The sequence below is a fragment of the Eriocheir sinensis genome, chromosome 21 (genome assembly GCF_024679095.1).
Source record: "Eriocheir sinensis breed Jianghai 21 chromosome 21, ASM2467909v1, whole genome shotgun sequence".
Taxonomy (NCBI): Eukaryota; Metazoa; Arthropoda; class Malacostraca; order Decapoda; family Varunidae; genus Eriocheir; species Eriocheir sinensis.
In genome coordinates, this window is record NC_066529.1 from 1,235,001 (window position 1) to 1,257,500 (window position 22,500).

Below are 22,500 nucleotides of genomic sequence, written 5' to 3' on the forward strand. Positions count from 1 at the left end.
ACTGCGGATTTCCTACAAGAAGACATCATCAAGCTACAGGAATGGAGCAAAAAATGGCTACTACTATTCAATGAAGAAAATGTAAAGTCCTGCACCTTGGGAGGAGATATCTAGCATACCAATACCACATGGGAAACACACCACTATCTACCACAAAGGCAAAGAAAGACCTGGGACTATATGTTACCAGGCTACCAGGGAAGGCAAAATCTGTGCCAATCGCAGCGGACGGGTTAAGAAGGCAAATATGTCGTTGAAGTTCGCTATCACTTTCCGTCCGTCAGGAAATAAAGATGAATAAAGTTTCTATCACGGGTTGGCTGCAAATATTACCTTCCTCGTTATCATCTGTTATCATTCACAGCCAGATGACAAGTTTGATTTTCTTGTTAAACGTTGAACATTAATATGTGAAACAGTCTTTTTCATTACAATTATTGCATTACACGACAAATTCGAGCTCCGATATGATGAACATTTTTTTTCACGTATGCCATTCAGAATCAAATGAATTTAAATTATTTCACAATTAACGACACGAGTGGCCTTAACGTGTGCTTGCCGGCAGGAACGTGGGCACGATAGCAGGAGGGCTTATGAGGATTGGGAGAATCGTGTAATAAAACCAGGCTATTCCGAACCCCACAGTTGTAAATTAAATGCCAAAGAAGGTTTTCAACTCTTATCCTAGTAATTTAAAAGATTCCCTGACCAATAAATGTTCTCAGGCAGACATAAGAGAAATGGAGAAGGCTATATCAGTATCACGATAATCAGTTCGAGTTTCGAGGAGTATGAATAGCAGTTTGATCTCATGAATAACCAGTTTTATGTTAATGTGATCCTAAGTTATGCCACGGTTTGACTCTCTCTCTCTCTCTCTCTCTCTCTCTCTCTCTCTCTCTCTCTCTCTCTCTCTCTCTCTCTCTCTCTCTCTCTCACACACACACACACACACACACACACACACACACACCAATATTATGGTAATTCGTTCCTAAGCTATGCTGTTGTATGATTCTCTCTCTCTCTCTCTCTCTCTCTCTCTCTCTCTCTCTCTCTCTCTCTCTCTCTCTCTCTCTCTCTCTCTCTCTCTCTCTCTCTCTCTCTCTCTCTCTCTCTAACACACACACACACACACACACAATTACATCCACCTGCCCGACAGTCACCATGGTTGGATAATCGACAGCCTGTATTAATTACTGGCCGCAGCACCGCGCGCTTAATGCCGCTCCACAAATGACACCACTCAGCGCCACGTGTTCCAGTATCACACGCACTCACCCACACACCAAAAAAACAGGTGATCGATGGCAGTGATACACACCCACGCATACATACATAATGAGAAGTCTGCGGATCACACACATACACATATCCCTCCCCCTCCCACCCACCTACACACATATATAGTTAAAAGGCGTCACACAAAGCAAGCACCATTCAGCCTTGTCGTCCCTCACTTCATCCCTACCCCCAGTCCATCCCCCCCTTCCCCCAGGCGTACCTTGGCGTGTGAGGGGGCCAGCATGGTCGAACCGAGCCACCACACGACGGAGGGCGGCGGTCGCGAGCCCCACACTTTGCACTCCACCTCCGTCTCCTCTCCCGCCCACGCTGACTTAACCTCCTCCACCTTCACGCCCACGATGCTGACTGTGGATAAAAATAACACACTTTACACAGACACCCCCCCACCCACACTCACTCACCCACTTAAACCCACTCACACGCAAACTCGCACACTCGCTCGGTGGTGTCCAGGGAGGGTGAGGACTGAGGGGAGGCGTTAGGGAATCTCCACGAGCGCTCACATGGAATGGAATATTAAGTGGCGAGGCAAATTAGATGGTGTGCAAAGTAAAGAGAGCGGCGCGTAGGCCAAGATGAAAGGCAAAGCAAGAGAGAATAAGCTAATCCGCGTTAAAGCTATTAGGGATAACACGAGGCGTTTACAAAGGCGGAGCACGGCGCGAGAAGATTTAATGAAGGCCTCATTTCAGATGCTGCTGTGTCACAAGAGGCAATGAGGGTCCTCTCCGTGCAGTGGGTGTGGATGACGGGGTTGTGTGTGTGTAGGCGGTGCTTGTGGTGACAGGGGCTGAGTGAGTACAGGGATGCTGGAGAAGGTGTCACAGTTGGTTTATGATACAGGCGGTGACAGAGTTGAAGAGATGCTGAGGAGTTGCAGGAGATAAGAAAAGCTAAGTAAATAGAGTTACGGTGATGTTAATGTTACAGGTGCCAGGAGATGGTGCCACAGATGGTTTTAGATACAGGCGGTGACAGAGTGGAAAGGATGCTGAAAAGTTGAAGGGCAAAATAAGGGTATGTAAATATGGGGATTAATTTACTGGTGGCAGGAGATGGTGTTACGGATATTTCTTGATGCAGGCGGTGGCAAAGTTGAAAGTTGGTTTAAAAGCTGTCAGGAACAATAAAGCCAAGTAGAGCCACGGAGATCTTAATGTTAGAGGTTGCAGGAGACGGTGTAACAATTTTTTTTCATTTCAGGCGGTGACAAAGTTGAAAAGTAGCCCAAAAGTTGTAAATACTAATAAAGCCAAGTAAAGTCACGGGGATTGTTAAAGTTACAGGTGGCAAACAGGATGTAGGTGATTCTGGGGCGTCCACTCTACTACGCTACAAGAGGCAGCAGGTGAGGAGGGTGCCAACTCACGAGTCAGGTCGAGGGTGACGGTGGTGGTGGCGGGCTGGGTGGTGTTGGTGTTGGAAGCCGTGCAGGTGAGGCGTCGGCCCAGGTCAGCGCGGGTCAGCGGTTCCAGGGTCAGCTCATTCTCGACGGCGCCTGCTGAGGGAAGGTCGGTGTCCGCCTCGTAGGAATCATCAAGCAACTTCTGTCCCTCGTACCAGATGACAGCCGGAGGGGGCCAGCCTGGAGGGGCGGTGAGGAAGCCTTGATGGTGGAGGGAGTGGGACGACGGTGGGTGGGTGGGTGGGTGGTAGGGCCTGAGGCAATAATGACGGTGATGTGGAGGCAATACGGTCGTGATGGTGGAGGAGGAAGGGCCATTGTGGTGATGGAGACGAGGTAGTCATTGTGGTAACGGAGGAAGGACTACCTGGGATTGAGGTGGGGGGGAGCGGTGACAGTCTTTGGCAGAAGGTTGTTAGTATCTGACAGTCGTAGGAGGTTTGGGTATATGACACTGCTATCACGCTGCTAAAAATCTGTGGAAATGCAAATATAACAGCTTTTGGGTGTGACTTTGACCTGAGAATGATAGTAAGGAAAGTATTGGTAGTGGGAGAGACATTGAGGTGGTGTGGGATTTTGTTTAAGAAAGTGGTGGAGGGATGAGACTGTGATGGTGGTGAACGTGTGACAAATGTGAAGGGATTGTTCTAAGTGGTAGTAGTAGTAGTAGTAGTTTTACCAGTAGTAGTAAAGTGTCCGTAGTAGTGGTGGAAGGAGGAGAAGGAGGAGGAGAAAGAAAGTGGAGGAGGAGGAGAACAAAGAGGAGGAGGAGAATGAAGAGGGGAAGGAGGAGGAGGAGGAGGAGGAAAATGAAAATTATAAGGAGAAAGAGAAGGAGAAGAAAGAGGAGGAGACGGAGGAATAAACAAAAGTATAACGAAAGAGAAGACGGAGAAGAAGGTGAGGAGGAGGAGAAAAACGAAGAGGGGGAGGGGGAGGAGGAGAGGAGATGGAGTAGCCTGTGGTGAGAATGATGACAGGGGTTGGCGAAGGTAATCGGATACTCAATTATACTCTAAACACAGGGTGAGGGAGGCAGGGCTAGATTAGAAGCGGCCGGGGTGTAGCACAATCGTCTAGGGCGGCGTGTTCATTAATAAGACCACTAATAATGTAGTTAGTGTTATTGGGGGCGCGGGAAATAGATGATGCACCTCCCTTATGCCGTGTGCAGCTGGGCCACGTAGGGGGGAGTGCTCCTATTAATGTTGCAACGTATCTTTAATGGCATAGCTGTAATATTGGTGACGTAGGTGTGCTTTTAATGGCGTGTGTGTAATGGAATAGCAGTCTGATTTGGAATGCGCGGGGCAGGCTCACCGTCGTCGTTGGTGCAGACTAGGGTGGGTGCGGCGCCCTCCTGGAATGGGCCGACTGTGGGCGTGTCGACGGGCATGAGTCCAGAGTTCCCGAGGCTCCAGCTCACGCGCGCCCGGCTAGGAGGGACTGTGGGGGGCAGGGGAAGAGGGTTAGTGGTGACGGTGGTGGTGGTGGTGGTGGTTTGTGGTGATTGTAGTGGTGGTGAGAAAGGTTAAGTCACGATTACAGTTTTCTCATTAATTATCTCTCTCTCTCTCTCTCTCTCTCTCTCTCTCTCTCTCTCTCTCTCTCTCTCTCTCTCTCTCTCTCTCTCTCTCTCTCTCTCTCACACACAAACACACACAGTAAATACAACAATAAAAAAATAGATCATTCACTATCTTGTTTTGTATTCTTGTTATTGTGTTTTTGTAACGAGTTTTCTTCCTTTATTGTTTTGGTTCCTTGCTCTGCCTCCTCGGACCCAAACAGAAAAGGTGTAATTACTGTGGAGTGTTCAGGCCAAGCTTATTAATCCCACTGAAGCGAAGGCCATCGACGGTACAGGGATTGCGTGAGCGTTGATGAAATGCGCGTCAATATCAGTATGTACTTATTGAGGTCACTAAAAGTTCCATGAATAACAATAAATGTGTTTATGTATGTATGTGTTTGTATGTATTTATGTATGAATGAGTGTATTGGATGTATGTATGAATTATGTATGGAGAGAGAGAGAGAGAGAGAGAGAGAGAGAGAGAGAGAGAGAGAGAGAGAGAGAGAGAGAGAGAGAGAGAGAGAGAGAGTCAATTAATACTGATAATGAAGTTGTCCAGACGGCGACATATTTCATTCATCATCTAACTTTCGATTAACGACAAATCGTTATCCACGGCCGACACATAGACACAGGCACACCGCACACAGAGTCCCCCCCCCCAACCCCCAAACACACACACACACACACACACACACACACACACTCACACACTTAAGCTGGTATCATAAGACACTTTCGCTTCTCACATCATCTATTTCAAAAGGTCAAAGAGGGGGTCAATCGGGTTCTAATGAGTGTTTCTTTAGGTTCACAGTACAGAAGAAGCATCAAACTACCACCAGGGTCATAAAACTACTCCTGGAAATGCCCCAGACTCCTACGAAAGCCTTGTCAAATAGGTGAACTTGGGCGACGAAATGTTTAAAAATAAGGCCCATAGACATAGACCCACCCACCTATGACAGTCAGGTTGGTACGAGTGTTGGTGGTTGGGGACAGCAGGTGATCCACTCGGCAGCGGTACACTCCGGCATCCTCCGCCTCCACCCGCTCCACCAAGAGGGCCGCCGGCGTGGTGTCCGTGCGGAACGACGTCCTCCTCGCTAGGGTCGTGTTGGCGTCGGGCTTTGTCTCCTTGGGTCGTCCGCCGAGCAACTCCCGATAGTCGTAGCTGCGGCGGGAGGGAGAAGGAGGGTGAGGGAGGGTGATGGAGGGTGAAAGTGTGTATTAGTGTGATCAAAAGATTAAAGAAAGGTGGAAAGGTGTGTGTGTGTGTGTGTGTGTGTGTGCGAGAGAGAGAGAGAGAGAGAGAGAGAGAGAGAGAGAGAGAGAGAGAGAGAGAGAGAGAGAGAGAGAGAGAGAGAGAGAGAGAGAGAGAGAGAGAGAGAAAACTGGCAACTTAGCAAAAAATCAATTTAAAGTTAGAAAACTACAATTGTTGCCTTGTGTTGAGCTGTGTGGAATGGCGCGGTGTTGCCTCGATCGGTGGTGTTGGCCAGTCTTTTTTTTTGTGGTGTGCTGAGAGTGTGATACTGCGCCGTACGTCATGTGTGTGTGTGTGTGTGTGTGTGTGTGTGTGTGTGTGTGTGTGTGTGTGTAAGAGTGTAAGTAGTAAAATAACAGTAATAGAATAGTGATGATAATAATGTCGATAATGATAGTAGTAGTAGTAGTAGTTGTAGTAGTAGTAGTAATAGGTTTAGTAAGGTTTGTAATACTAAATATAGATGGTTGTCGGCCACAGTCATTGGCGGGGGGGGGCCAATGAATTGCTTTGTGAAAGGATATGAGAAAATATACCGCTCACAACGCAACTCTAATGGATGAAGGCCCGTTTATCAAAAGAAGTAGTACTAGTAGTAGTAGTAGTAGTAATAATAATAATAATCCTCATTTTCACTATTATAATGAAAAAATAAACAATATTACGGATCAGGATGCCTTTTAGGGTGAAAATTCAAATACAATGGTTTCAGAATAGACACGAAATGACGTTCACTTAATTACTGAAGCTACTTTTATATGGTTCTACATGTCAGACAGGAAGAAAGACAGCCATGAAAAATAAAGAGAAAAGTGTGTACATGTGTGTGTGTGTGTGTGTGTGTGTGTGTGTGTGTGTGTGTGTGTGTGTGTGTGTGTGTGTGTTACTGAAGCTACTTTTATGTTATACTATCTGACAGACGGGAAGAGAGAAAGGTATGGAAAAAGGCAGAAAGATGTGTATGTATATCACACACACACACACACACACACACACACACATATCATCATCATCATCATCATCATCATCAATATCCTCCTCCTCCTCAGCATCCTCATCTTCTGAGAACCTGTCATGCAGCACCTTGGGTTCCCGCTAATCACCTGTAGAGGGGCGTGTGGACTCCCTCTTTGATCCACAGAATGAGCTGCACCGAGTCCCGGGGGTCGTCGACGGCGAGGCTGCAGGGGAGCACCGCCAGGCCGCCCTCCACCACCCGCACCTCCTGCACTTCGGCTGAAACACAAGAACGGAGGTCAGCTTTATGCCACTCTTCTTTAACAGCACTGCGACGCTTGCTTTCCCTTCATATGCACGAGGTTGAAAGGGGACATGGGGTATTCATTAATATCTCAAGAGTTCATTCCTCGCTGCCTCATCAACGTATGTTAACGAAGAGAACTCCAAAAGCTAGGGGTTAAAAAAGGAGTGGGGGGAGAAGAGGAGACAGAGAGAGAGGTAGGAGGATGAAGCACGTCATATGCAGGGGATGAGGGAAGCCTCCAGCATCACACCGTCGCTGCCACAACCCCGGCCATCAGCACCGCCCCGATGTGCCTCTGTGCGTGTGTCGAGCATCGAAATAGTAATACCGGAAAATTTTATTAGTTAGATAGCTTTTGGACACTACGAAATTGTGGTCTCCTAATGCGTTTCCGGACCAAGTATCTCCTGGAAAAAAGAAAAAAAAATAGAAAAACCACATAACGTTTCGAGAGAGAGAGAGAGAGAGAGAATAAAGAGAGAAAGGAAAGAAGCCAATAGTTCCGAAAGTTCAACAGATTCTAGGCAAACCCGCAACACAAACACATTAACACTCTGCCAACACCACAAAACTGCAGAGAGGAAGCACACTGTTGTAGGCCGATCACACGACAACACCGCAACACAACACCGCCATCAACTCAACACCCCAAAAATACAGTACCCCACCATTTCGCCCGCAAACACCATGGTCACTCCCCTCCACCATCACCACCACAAGCACTAACACCACCACCATCATCACCTCTCTTCCATCGACACCTTCACACAATACAAGAAGGAATATATATCACCACTACCACCTTCGTCATCACTACTAACACCACCACCACCACCAACATTCGCTTTTCATCACCACTTTACCATCGGCGCCTTTACACAATAGAAGAAGCAATACACATCACCACTACCACCATCATCACCACAACTAACACCACCACCACCACCACCTTCACTCGCTTTTCATCATCTTCTTCCACGGTACAAGAAGCAATACATATCAACCACTACCACCACCATCACCACTGCCACAACCACCACCACTACTAATACCACCACCACCATCACCAGCACCACTAACACATATTGCGAGGGAACGCGTTGAAATTTTAAGCTATTTGTCAAAAAAAAAGAGAAAAAAATGTAGGTCACCGTCCAGGAAATGTGATGATAAGGAATTGGAAGAGGAGGGAAGGAGGAGAAGAAGGGAGGGAAAAAGAGAGAGAATAAAAAGGGAAGGTTCAAAAAGGAGAGAAAGAATGGAAGAAAGGAAGGAAGTGAGACAGGCAGGAAGGAACGAAGGAAAAAAGTATGAGGGCGATAAAAAGTGGAAAGATGCAACGCGGATAAAAAATAAGAAAGTGAGGAACAAAAACGCGAACTAGAATGAAGAAGAGATAAGAGGAAAGCAGGAAGGAGGGCTGGGAAAGAATAAGTGAAGGAAAGAATTACTGTCAAGGATGGAAGGCAGATAGGTATGAATAATGGAAGGGGAGAGAGAGAGAGAGGAGAAAGAAAAACAGCGAGGAACAAAGAACGGTTAAGACTTCGCGAAGGTCAGAGACTCGAAAGCCATGGCAGTGGAAAGAAAAGCGAGAGGGAAGGAGGGAAGGAAGGAAGGAAGAAAGGAAGGAACGAGGACTTGCAGAGAAAACGAAGAGGCACGGAAGAGAGACATTCAGATATATAAAGAAAATAAAAAAAACTAAATATATATCAAGAAAAATGGGAATGATGAAGAAAAAACGGGAAGAAAGGAGGGAAGAAAAGAGGGAAGGAAGGAAGGAGGACATGCAGAGAAAAGAAGAGGCACGGAAGAGACATTCAAATATATAAAGAAAAAAAAATATATATATATCAAGAAAAATGGAAATGATGAAGAAAACACGAGAAGAAAACAAGAATAAAACTGATACACAAAGAAAAGTCAAGGAAGACGAAAAGGAAAAAGAATTAAAGGAAACAAGAAAAATATGAAAAGTAAAAAAAAGTGAAAAAAAAGCGACAGCAAAATATGTTCAAGAAATTAATATGGAAATAAGGACAAACATGATAAAAAGTGGAAGCAAACTAATTTTGAAGAAGAGTAGGAAGCAGAATAGGAAGAAAAGAGAGCTTGATTATGCTGAAAATGTTGATTACTTGAAGGGGGGGGGGGAAGAGAGAGAGAGAGAGAGAGAGAGAGAAAGGAAAACAAAGAGAAAGAAACGGGGAAAGGTGAAACATTAAGGAGTGATAAACAATGAGGGAGGAAAAGAAAATATGCGAGGAAAAGGAAGGGAGGAAGGAAGGAAGAAAAAAAAAGAAAGCAACATATGAAAGAATGAATAAAGGAAGAAGGGAGGGAAAGAAGGAAAGGAGGAAGGGAAGAAATAGAAAAAAAGGAAAGGAAGGAACAGATGAAAGGAAGGAAGGAATAAATAGGTAACGTGATAAATATATGTGAAGGAAATTATGAATAAAAGAAAGACAGGAGAAAGAAATGAGGGAATGGAATGAAGGAAAGAAAGAAAAAAAGCAACAACAACCCAGTGAGAATAAATTAATGAAGGAAGGAAGAAGGGAAGGAACAAAGGAAGGAAGGAAGGAAGGAAGGTAGAAAGTCAGGGAGGGAAAGTCAGGGAGGAAAGGATGGAGGAAAGTCAGGAAAGAAAGTCAGGAGGGAAAGTCAGGGAAGGAAAGAATGGAGGGAAGTCTGGAGGGAAAGTCAGGAGAGAAAGTCAGGGAGGAAAGGATGGAGGGAAATCTGGAGGGAAAGTCAGGGAAGGAAAAGATGGAGGGAAGTCAGGAAAGAAAGTCAGGAGGGAAAGTCAGGGAAGGAAAGGAAGGTAGAAAGTCAGGAGGGAAAGTCAGGGAAGGAAAGGAAGGTAGAAAGTCAGGGAGGGAAAGTCAGGAGAGAAAGTCAGGGAGGAAAGGATGGAGGGAAGTCGGGGAGGAAACGGGTAAGCGAGAATTTAAAGTTTAAACAATGGGCTCAAGTTTGCTGGAGGAGCGACATTTACATATTAGTGTTTCCTTCCCCTCGTGCTCATCACCTCTCCTCCCGGCGTACTTCCCTTCTTTATCCGTTTTTACCCTTCTTACGGCCGTCCTTCCCCTCCTATGGCTACTTCATGACGCTGATCACGAACACACACACACACACACACACACACACACACACACACACACACACACACACACACACAGATCGACTATAATGAGCCTTTTTCTAATCAGGAGGTACTAGCTCGTGGTGATGAGTCCAGCTCGTGATCAGACCGTGGTGAATTACACACACAAACACACACACACACACATATATATCTCCCCCCTCACCCCCCACACACACACATATAGCTCCCCCCCCACACACACACACACTCTCTTCATGATTATGTGTGGGAGTGATACCAGAGATGATTAAAGAACAAATACAAAAACGTGCAATAATTCTGGACTTACAAAGGGACATGCGCAATATTTATACCTGAAGCCATTAATGAAGGGCGGATTAAAGTGTTGATAAATGTCACGCACGGAAGACTGAGCTTAGTACAAGGAGGTGAAGATGAAAGGATACAACAGATAATGAGAAAAAAAAATAATGTGATGTAGAGTTGATTAGTAATTTGGAGTCTTTGTGCAGGACGAGAACAAAAGTAGTAATCAAGAAAATGGACGGAAGAGCACTGATTGGGAAGCTGCTGTGTGAATGAAACCTTAGACTGTATGCATGATTAAGCTGCTCTCCTTGCCGTCAGATTGCCTTCTTCCTCCTCTTCACTTTTTTATTTTTTTACAGTAGAGGAAGCAGTGCAAGAGCAAAAAAAAAGGGAAAATAATACTGAAAAAAAAAAGCCCGCTACTCACTGCTCCTACGAAGAGTCGAGAGGAGTGGCCGAAAGATAGGTCAGTTTCGAGAGGAGAGGTGTCCTGATACCCTCCTCATCATTCTGTTTCCTCACTCTCTTCATGTCTTTAACCTCTCACTCTCTTCCTCCTCCGTTCTTTCAATCTTAATTTAGCTTTTCCTTCATTTAAGTTTCGTTTTTGTAATGTCGTTTTCTTGGATCATATATGAATGGGTAGACCAAGGGAGGGGTAACACATCTTTTTCCGTCGTTTCTTAGATGCCCAGGGTAAATTCACCATGCATCCGAGGGTGGAATAAACTCCCGTTGTGTTATCATCTCACTATAACAAACACAAAGTAGAGTTGAATAAAGAAACTACGAAAAGTGGTTAAATGGCAGGATCTACGTTTACTTGAGGTTCTGGTTCCAATAAAAAATGTTGTGAAGGTAAAAACTGAACAGATTAGAAGAAAGGCAGAAAAAAACTTGCCATTACAAAAATAAAAAAGAAAAAAAACTTACTGTATAGCGAATGGATATGAGACTGAAAGCTAAATAAGAGAAAATTCCCCCCCCCCCTCTGACTACTACCTACTATTAACACTACTTCTACTGCTACTACTGCTGCTATTAGGCTACTACTATTATTACTACTGCTACTTCTTCCATTATTCTACTGATAAACACCTTTTCAACTACTACAAAGCACGGAAAAAATAATGAATAAATAAACAATAATAACAATAATAATGATGATGATAATGATGATGATGAATGATGTAAATGACAACCAAGATACTAACGAAGGCGCTAGGAACAGGCGGGCTTTTGTCTCGCTCTTCGGCGCTCGGCTTTTGTTCCGTCGCAAATTATTATCTCGGGCTGGTGCGATTTTTTTTTTTTTTTGTCTGCGTTTGCTTTGTGCGGCACATGAAAGTGATTCCCAAACACCGTTAATGTGCTGCCGCCGCTTCCGCTGATGATGGGAAGTGGGGGTTTGGGGGGTGGGGTGGGAGTGCGTCATTGCCTTTGTAACGGGACCTAATTCTGCTGCTGCTACTACTACTACTACTACTACTATTATTACCACCACTACTACTACTACTACTACTACTACTACTACTACTACTACTACTACTACTACTATTATTACCACCACTACTACTATTACTACTACTACTACTACTACTACTACTACTACTACTATTATTATTATTACCACCACTGCTACTACTACTACTATTACTATTATTATTACCACTACTACTACTACTACTACTACTACTACTACTACTACTACCACCACTACTACTACTACTACTGTTACCACTATTACTGTTCCTACTACTAGTTACTCCTCCTCTTCCTTTTCTTCCTCCTCCTCCTCCTCCTCCTACTACTACTACTACTACTACTACTACTACGTCTACTGATACTACTACTACTACTACTACTACTACTACTACTACCACCACTAGAACAAGAATCGTCAACACTGCCTCTGTCTGTCCTCTGGCAACACTGAGCTCGTTGTTTTCATCAGATTAGGACGACTATTTTTTACGCGAGTTTATGGCAAATGTTCACATTATTTCTCAGCTGGTTTAGTGCCCTCCCCGTACCCCCCCCTCCCCCCCAGTAGGTCTTCTCTTCCTCAACTATAAAAACTTTCGGCTTCGTTGAGCTCCTCCAATATATATTTTTTCTTTATTGTGTACCTTCCCAATTTTACCGACGCGTGAAATTCCTTAGCGCCGTGATTTATTTCTCGGCAATATTTCACATCGACGCGCGACACATGGCTGAAAATATCTACTTTCTTTTTGGTGTTTTCTCCAGGCCATTTTTCGCTCGGGAGTAGATATCTCACCTTCTTGAAAAATAGTTGAGGAAAAGAAGTTTGAAGAAAGTACAGTTGCTTTTTGTCAAGCGTGCTAAAGTTTGTGAAGTATTAAGTATTTTGGGGAAGCGAGGTGAAAAGACAGAGGTTGAGAGAGTCCAGCGAGTCGTGGCGGGGCGGAAGAGTGTGTCGTTGTTGTTAGTATATCATGTGGGGTGCCGGAGTGAAGGGTGAGTGCGTGGCGGTGGAAAACCAAATTAATATTGATGTACGCTGTTAGACCGTGAGTGCTGGCGGTAAATATTGATGTGGGCCGTTACCGCTGGAGTACTGGTAGTAAATGTTGCACGGAAATGTTGTTCCTGGAGGCTCTGTAGCGACTGTCATACTTCGAACTGATGAATTGTACAAGGAGCTGCAGAAGGGTATTGCCAGAACTTGTATGTGTTGACGTTCTTCGAGCGGAGTGACGCGGCGATGCAAATTAAATGAAGGAAGGGAAAGTTGAGGTGTGGCTCGTTCATATACAATGGAAGGTCCTGAGACGTTCATTATGTAAGTAGCTCTAAATAGTGAGCTACAAGAAAACATTAAAAGTTGTATAAATGAAAGAAAATTCGATAAATAATAAATAACTTGAAAAACTGTCTGTCTATCTATCTATCTATCTATGTATCTATCCATCCATATGTGTCTGTGAGAGGGGGGGGGGGGGGGGTGAGAGAGAGAGAGAGAGAGAGAGAGAGAGAGAGAGAGTGTGTGTGTGTGTGACTGAGTTTGTAGCCGATAACTGGTGCGAGGTCCTACATCTTCGAGCACGCTGAAGACCTTTATCTGTGCCACAAATACCCCTAATAAAGTTACTTCTACAAACGCATCCTGCCGAAACTACGACCATTATGAACGATGCACATACTATTAAAAAGTTATAAAACTGACTCTCCGGGGAAAGAAAGTTCCACAAAGCTTTGCGTGTTGCCTTTAAAATCAGTAGACCACACTGCGCTGGCTGGACTGTCCCTCAATCCCTCCCTCCCGCGAAGCCCAGCGTCCACTCCGACCGTATAGTTTTGAGAAGCGAGTGTCGTCTCTGGCTGCTCTTCCGCCCCATTAAACAGTCGGTGCAGAGATGGAGTTCGGTACGAAGCTCTTTCTCTTTCGTTCGTGTTTCCCGTGTCCATGTTCGCCGGGGGCTGCGAGGCGGACAGAGTCATTTGGCGTGGAGTTTCCCTCCCGGACCGCCGCACACCCCCACGGGACGGCGGGTCTGCGGGGACGCCTCGCGCTAAAACTGACCTGAATGTCGATAAACTGTTTGCCCGACTGTCTGTTTCCTCGAGCTTGTTTGATTGTCTGTCTGTCTGGATCTCTCCCTGCGTGTCTACGTGCATATCTGTGGGCCACGTTGTCTGTCTGTCTGTCTGGGTATGTCCATCGGATTGTTTATTTGAGTGTGTCGTTTTCTTTCTTTATAGCCTACCTCTTATTCATTTAGTTGGTGATCTCTCTCTCTCTCTCTCTCTCTCTCTCTCTCTCTCTCTCTCTCTCTCCTGCTCTTCGTGTTCTTTGCATCACGTTTCACGCCCCGCTGTGGTTCTGACGGCCAGGATGCTATTCTTTCATTCCTGCCATTCCTTCCGCTGCCGGCGTCTGAATGCATGGAGATCCTTGTCCGCCTCCAAAGTGAGACTCCAAAGAGGGAATTTTGATGGCAGAAAGCAGCAGATGATGGAATTTTTCTTACAAATGCTCCTCTATTTACTAACTGCCTTTCTATCCCGTATATACTTGTTTTTGTTTTGTTGTTAATGTGAATGCGAAAAAGAGTGTAGATGATTTTATTTTGACGTTATAGTGAGACCCCGTTGAAGGAATTTTAATGTTAGAAAGAAGATGATGGAATTTTTCTTACCAACAATCCTTTTTTTACTTCCTTTCTACCCCGCATATACTTGTTTTGTTTTATATTTAATGTGAATACGAAAAAAATGCAGATTATTTCATTCTGACGTTATACTGAGACTCCGCCGAAGAAATAATTAACGGAACTTCTCTTACACACAATCCTTTTTTACCTCCTTTCCTTTCTATCCAGCATCTATTTACTTACACACAATCCTTTTTTACCTCCTTTCCTTTCTATCCAGGATCTATTTATTTTGTTATATATATTTAATGTGAATGCGAAAAAAAAAAAAAGCCCTGCGCACATTATTTTATTCCTTTGATATTTATTTCCGTGTATTTGTGTCCCATGCTTTTGACAACATTTTTTATTCGGATTCGTTTCACGCGGTGACAGGCGCACCGAAAACTGAATGAATGGACGCGTAAATAAAGTAACGCAAATGAGTGATTGAGCAGCGGCGGCGTTTTTTTTTTTTTTTGGCTGCTGCTCATGTTTACGTCATGCCACACACACACACACAACACTCTCTCTCTCTCTCTCTCTCTCTCTCTCTCTCTCTCTCTCTCTCTCTTTATCTCTCTCTTTAAAACATCGTAGAACCACAACCACAACAACTACTACTACTACTACTACTACTACTACGACTTCTACATCCACTGCATAAACAACAATATCAACATGGATAGTAAGCATAACTGACGATAGGTTTTAGAGAAGGAGACCAGTATAAGTCATTGGGCTTCTTGCAGACTCCTCATGTTCTTATAATATTATGAAAACAACAAATACACTAACAACAACCACCACCACCACCACCATTTCTAGTACGACTGCTGTTACTCCTCCTCCACTGCCGCGCTACAGCCCTCAACATCACCTTCCGCCAATATTTACTCAGGTGATAAACTTCCGCGCACGAAATTGCTCGCGCCCAGAATACTTCCCATAATATGTTTTTCTTGGTCGCCTCTACCGGAGCCGCGCGCCTGCCTGCTACAGGAAATGAACAAACCCAATACGCGGCGAGGGATAGTCGTCGAGAACTTTTACCGCGCATGAGCACAGCTTCAGCGGCGCAGGGAAGAGCAAACAGGAGAAAGAAAGAAAAAAAGATAAAAAAACGAGGGACATATATCAATCGCCGGGAAAATGCGAAGTCTCCCGGAGTTAGCTTACTTATTCATTCTCCATTGATTATTGCATATATTCAGTCAGTCAGCCAGACAGTCAATCTTCCTCCCTTACCCCCCCCCCTTCTCTCTCTCTCTCTCTCTCTCTCTCTCTCTCTCTCTCTCTTGCTCTGTCATAACACCCAACTTTTCGTGCCTTTAATGTTCGACTTCTTTAATCTCAATGCATCAGTCAGCTGCAGTAAAACCCGCAGATGAAAGATATCCTCAATGGTAAAGGTTTGTAATTCACCACGGGCTGATCATGCGCTGTACTCATGATCTCGATATAGAACCCTTCCGATGAGAATATTTGGGGCTGGTTGGCCGATCTCTGCATGGTGCTACCGAAACCCCCCTCCCACTCCCCAATCCCGGCTGCACAAAAGGGGGGGACAGTAACCGGAGTGTGTGTGTGTGTGTGTGTGTGTGTGTGTGTGTGTGTGTGTGTGTGTTTTCCATGTATACGAAGAAGGGGAAATGCAGGGATGAAATATATAAAACGCCAGCAAAAATCCGCAAGCACCTAACAGGCACATTTGTATGCACTCCCCGCTTCAAAGGACGCTAAAGAAACGTGAGTTAAAATAGACACAGAAGCGGCGTGGAGGGAAGCGTCTCCTTGTCCACGCACCTTTACAACCTGAGATATAAAAAAAACACACATAGGAGAAAGAGGAGGAGAGAAGGGGAGGAGGGGAGGAGGTGCCTGGAGTGGACACGAACGAAGTATTGTGTAAGAAAACAGAGGGCCGGCTGGCTCGGGGCTGCGACCGTCGAGAAATATTTGCCGGGAGCTGTGGCGGAGACCCTGACCACCCAAGGGAAAGGTAAGAAATCGAGGAAAACATTTAATTGCAGCCGAGACAAGGAGGGATGGAAAATGCGGCCACGCGAGGACTCTTGAGCGAGGGGACTGATAAAGGGTAGGGCGGGAAAGACAAAGGGGTCACGGCAGGCACTCGGGCTATTTCCTCTGGCTGAAAATACGGTACAAATATACAGCGCCATTCCTGTGAAGATAAGGAAAGTGCTTACTATGGCACAGAAAGCTATAACCTGTACTACACTGCACGACACCTCTACTATTACTACTACTACTACTACTATTACTACTTAAACAACTACACTACTACACTACTACTACTACTACTACTACCACCGCCACTGCCGCCTCCACTCCTAAGACACACAACAAAGGCGACTGAAGCGTAAATCTAGTGACAAGAAGGTAGCAGCAGGCAGCCTTGAAAGAAGGTGGTGGGGCGCGGCAGAGCGGGCAGGAGGGGCCGCGCATGGGGCTGGCCGGTGGTGGTGGGACGAGCGCCCATATCGACAGATCGACAGGGCCGTAAGTTAGCCAAGACGCACCGGTGTAGGGAGATGAAATTTCTAAAGCTTCCCGTAAAAAGAATTCAAAGGGGCCGAGGAGGAGCCGTTATCCCGGGCGGTGTGCTGAGAGCCTTGAGGGATACTGGGGAAATTTATATATACCTCGCGAACTCCTAATGCGGTTCAAGCCCTCCTCCGTAAGGGCTAAATAACACCCTCTGGCGAACAAAAGCGGCTCTTGCTGTCCGGGATGGGAGTGCGAGGAATGGGAAAGGAAGAGGCGGCGGTGCCATTAGAGAAAACGACAGGAAGGCCACGGCATTTTCTTGATCCGAAATGAGACGAGGCGAAGGGGAAAGGAAAGGGCACGCCGCTGGGACCCGAAATGGAAGAGGTGCGGGACGCGTTTCAATTGTGCACGTACATATTGTTGCACCCTTGTTAGTAGTTCCGTCTCTCTCTCTCTCTCTCTCTCTCTCTCTCTCTCTCTCTCTCTCTCTTGCTGGTAAAAAATAGTGGAACAAGAGCGGCACTAAAAAAGGTGGTCGCATGCTGTACATACATTGTCTAAGTGTTCATTCTCTCTCTCTCTCTCTCTCTCTCTCTCTCTTACACGTGGCTTATAATTATGAAGAATGTGAGGTGTTTTATATTCATGTAATGCGTGTGTGCGTGTGCGTGTGCTTGCGTGTGCGTGTGCGTGTGTGTGTGTGTGTGTGTGTGTGTGTGTGTGTGTGTGTGTGTCATAGATAGATAGATAGATAGGAAGGTAGATACAGATAGATAAAGCAAGAGGAAAAAATGTATCAGACTCAATATTTTCCCACAGTTTCCCTCGTCCTGGCTCTCTCGAAAACTTCCCTCGCTCCCAGACAACGCCTCGCCTGCTCTCTCTTCTCACGCTCGCAACACCGCCGCCGCCGCCGCCACACCCTAACGCGAGGTCGTGGGGGAGGAGCGGCGAGTAACGGGCGGTGTGTGGCCAGGCGACGTAACTGGCTGCGGGGCGTATCCAAATCTCAATCTGGAAACTGTTCACGCTTCGCCAATGAGATTCTGCGGACGATCCTTGGTTTGCCCTCACCACCGCCATCCCATGCAATTGATAGAACCATTTAAGAACAGAACTCCCGAACTCTCAGGCCTAGGAAATGCATGAAAAACTAAAGATATGCATAAGAAAGGACCTGCTCTACGTTTGCCCTTTTTCTTGCGCACACTTCCTCACTTCCAAGATGTCAATAGGATCATTTTAAAGGTTATTACACCATGATCTCACGACCTCACGGCGCGGACAAGTTTCGGGAGCAATGACTGGCGCGCATCGGATGACTAAGAAGGAAAGCAATGAAAAGAATACTGAAGAATATGAGAAAGATCCATCACTTATACAGCCCCCTCTAGCGCCCACCACAACACCTCGCTCTTAACACCACATTAATACGATAGGTCATGTTACAATCCTGGCAACTACCATACACTAGGTTGGTATCCTTAGACGCTTTCTCCTCTCTCATCAACCATTTCCAAAGGCCGAAAAAAGAGATTAATCGGGTTGTAATGAGTTTTTTTCGTTCGCGGTACGGAAGAAGAGTCAAACTACTTCTAGATCCACAAAACTACCCATGGAAGTGCCCACAACCCCGACGAAGGCCTTGTTAAATGTGTGAGTGCTTGCACGCCAGACATGTTTCAGAATATGACCCTAATAGCCCTTTTCAGCGGTATTCTCTGGTCCATTTAGCAGGAATTCTTGACACTCCTCTTCCCCGCCACTTGGAATCACCTTCGCCCCTTCAGCCTCAAAGCAAAGTAGCCCTCCACTTCATTACCGTGTCCTCGCCCGTCCCATCAGCGCCCTGTGAACTGCTGCATCCTCTGGCTCTTCACCTTTCTTGCTGGGCTTCATAAAATTACGTGATTTATGCTCTCTTTCTCTCTCTTTCTCCCCCTCTTTTTTTCTTTCTTTCTTTCTCTCTTTCTTTCAGACTTCGGTTTTCCAGTTTTTAGGTTCCTCCTCTCTTTCTTTTTCTCTTTTCTTTCTTTCTTTCTCTCTCGTTTTCTTTCGTTCCTTCGTTCTTTCTCTTTCAGACTTCAGTTTTCCAATTTTTAGATTTTTCCTCATTTTTTTCTGCTCTCTCTCTCTCTCTCTCTCTCTCTCTCTCTCTCTCTCTCTCTCTCTCTTTCCTCTCCCTCTCCCCCTCCCTCCCCCTCTCTCACCCTTACCTCCCCCTCTCCCCCTCTCTCTCCCTTCCTTTCTTCCCGCCTCCCTCCCATTTGCAGGCATAAACATCCCTGGAGCACGGAGGGGAAAAATCTTTCAAGGAATATAAGGGAGGGAGGCACGGCACGTACTCCTTTGGGCCGCTCGAAGGGAAATTGTGAGTTCATGATAACCGCTTCACGTGCGCCGCGACGGAGAGCCTCGATTGTGTCATACTCGGGTGCGTCCGTCTGTCTGTCTGTATGCATGTCTGTGTGTGGGCGGTGTCGAGCGGCGAGTTTTCATTCCTATATTAACTCCGTTTCTTTTCTTTGGTGTTTCTAACTAACCGTGTGCGTGTGTCTGTGTGTGTGTGTGTGTGTGTGTGTGTGTGTGTGTGTGTGTGTGTGTGTGTGTGTGTGTGTGTTCTCAACTATTTACCTCTCCCTTTGCCTGGCTCACCGGCCTCAAAGCAGCGTTTCCTTTTTTTTAATGGCACAAAGAGACAGAGCAAGGACTATATAAAATATTAAAGAGAAAATGCCTGCCTGCAGCATGCTACACACACACACACAAACACACACATCTGTCTACCTATCTATCTCTATCTATCTGTCTATATGTATTTTATCTATATCTATGTATGTGTGTATGTATGTATGCATGTATATTTATGTATGTATGTATATATGTATGTAGATATGTATGTATGCATGTATGTATGTATGTAAGTAATATAGGAGAAGCCAACAAAGACATCTAAATTGTAAGTTCCGCGGTGCTCGAGAGGCAGGAAGGCTACACAGGTGAAGGGAGGCTGTTCCGGAGTGTGCTTTAATGACTGGGATGAAATAACAGATATCAGTAACCTTTGCCTCAACAAGTAGGATGGCTTTGAGATGAACTCGAACAAAGTCTTGTGAAACGGGGCGCGGGTGGGGAGTGGAGGCATGCAATTAGGAAGTTGAAAAGAGCAGTCTGCATGAAGATAGAGATAACTGACGGCAAGGAAGGGAACATTGCGGTGAAGATGAAGACACTTAGCGAGGGGAGAGGAGTCGGGGGAGGCGAATATCCTTTGACTTTCCGCTGCTGTGTGAGTGGAGTCATGCGATGCGTTCTAGATACTGAGACAAATAAGGCTCTTGCATACAGATACCATCGTGAAGGGGGAGACAAATTGGCGCTTGTGAAACAGAACGACCGACCTTTAGGAAGCTGATTGTTTGGGTGGAGATACGAAGTCTTCAGATAAGATTTTGAATGCGGGACAGGCAGAGAATACTCCAAGAAAAGATCAAGGCGACAGCTCAGTGCCATCAAAGAAGACAGCTAAGTCGACTGGAAGAATGTATCGAGCTGATAAGAGGGAAAAATAAGTTTTGGAGCCGTTGAAGATTACTAAGTTTCCATTGTGAGCGTGTGTGTAGGTGTGTGTTGGTGTGTGGGGAGGTGCGCAAAAAAAGAAGGAAAAGATGTTGAAAAATAGATTACGAAAACGATGAGAATTAAATAAATATAATGTAGAGAAAGAGGTAGAAGAGCAGGAAATAATAGGGAATAGAGGAGGATGAAATAAGGGAGGAAGATAAGAAAGAAATGGAGGAGGAGGAGGAGGAGGAGGAGGAGGAGGAGGAATAATAATAATAAGAGAATGTGACTACCAAGAAGGCGGATTTGAGGGAGGATTTCAAGGAGAGAATATGAACGAAAAGAGAATGTGAGGAAGTAAAAACGAGACTAAAGGAGGAGGAAGACCAAGAAAAAGACAGGAAGGAGGAGGAAGACGAGGAGGAGGAGGAGGAGGAGGGAGAGTAGGAAGAGGTTTAGCACGAGGAGGATAAGAAAGAGAAGGAAGACGTAAAGAATAAGAGGAGTAAGAGGAGTAGGAGGAGTAGGAGGCGGGGAAGGAGTAAAGGAAAACCGAGAAGGGGGCGGAGGAGGAGGAGGCGGAGGGTAGAGAAGGAAGCAGGAAACCCAGGGAGATTATTGAACCCTCTGCGGCATACTGAAGGAAATCTGACACCGTGATGGCGACGAAGGGAGACGAGGGGCTTCTAGAGGCGAGGCAGCGGTGGTGGAGGCAGGGACGGGGACGGGCGGTGGCGGAGGCGAGGGCGAGAGGGTTAGGGGGCGCGTAGGGCTTGGCGGCGAGTGCAGGAAAGGTTTATACATGACAGGAATAGAGGAATAGGTGAGTCCAGGAATAGTGCAGGTGGTGAGGTGCGAGTGTGTGTGTGTGTGTGTGTGTGTGTGTGTGTGTGTGTGTGTATGTGTGTGTGTGTGTGTGTGTGTGTTCTTTATAAGTCAGAAAAGCAAAGAATAAGGGATAGATGGTTTAGAAAATGACGAATAAGCAAGAAAAAGATTAAAAAAAAAGATACAGATAATTAGGTGTGTGTGTGTGTGTGTGTGTGTGTGTGTGTGTGTGTGTGTTGTTTATAGGTCAGAAATGCAAAGAATAAGGAAATCATGGTTAAAAATGACGAAAAAGCAAGAAAAAAGATAAAAAGATACAGGAAACGTCAAAGAAGAGAGAGAGATAACAACGGCAGGAGGGACGCGGAGTGACAGTAAAGGGGAGCGAGGGAAGGGGGGGGGAAAAGGTCGATTGCGAAACTATAGGTCTGGCGGCTTTCATGTGGGGAGGAAGTTTGTTACAGAGTCTTTGGCCGTCACGAAGATGGGTTGGCAAGGGAACACAGATTCGTCAAGGGAAAGGACAAAGGAGGCGCGCCGTCAACAAGTTAGGAGGAGTCAAAAGGCGACGGGCAGAGATGGGAAAACTTTTGGACAAATAAAGTAGACGCGAACGAGTGACAGGAAGGGAAAAAGAAAGCGGCGATCGCGCGGAAAGGAGATGAAAACGAGACCCCCAAAACGGGAAGAGGAAGGAGGATTATGGGAGGAGCGATGCGAAAATGGGAAGAGAAACGAGAGAGAAGGAGAACGGAATGGCGAGGTTAAAGGGGATGATGAGGAATATATTGATAGAAAGAAGTGAAGGATATGAGGAAGGATGGAAGCTCGAGGGTAGAAGGAAAACTGATAAAGGTAATGGAGATGGATAGCGACATGGATGAGGAGAGAAGAGCATACGGCGAGGGAGCAGGAAGAGAGAGAGAGAGTGGGAAGAGGGAAGGGGTTCAGGGAGAGGAAAGAAATGGAAAAGAAGGAACAGTGCAGCAAATAGAGGAGAGAAGTGGAAAGGAAAGGCGGCACGAGGACAATGAGAGATAAATGGAGGAAGAAGAAGAGACGGAAGGGGAAAAAAAAAAAAGGACAAGGAAAAAGTCTGTTAGGTTAAAACGAGGCAACATGCTTTAATGACTCTGTCTGTCTTGCAAATCTTCTCCAGTCTATCTCGCGCAGGAGGACGAGGA

At 45.8% G+C, this 22,500-nt stretch overlaps 1 protein-coding gene across 9 annotated transcripts in view; it reads right to left on the reverse strand.

Annotated features, from left to right (window-relative positions):
* LOC127001493 (uncharacterized) overlaps nt 1-22,500 on the reverse strand; it is an 89,979-nt gene that overhangs the window by 10,366 nt on the left and 57,113 nt on the right. For all 9 annotated transcript variants that reach the window (XM_050866056.1, XM_050866059.1, XM_050866057.1 and 6 more), the window contains 5 exons: nt 6,669-6,801; nt 5,258-5,472; nt 4,043-4,168; nt 2,684-2,899; nt 1,511-1,659 (listed from right to left, as the gene is read on the reverse strand). In XM_050866056.1, the coding sequence (XP_050722013.1) occupies nt 1,511-1,659; nt 2,684-2,899; nt 4,043-4,168; nt 5,258-5,472; nt 6,669-6,801 (839 nt within the window). The remainder of the gene's footprint in view (nt 1-1,510; nt 1,660-2,683; nt 2,900-4,042; nt 4,169-5,257; nt 5,473-6,668; nt 6,802-22,500) is intronic.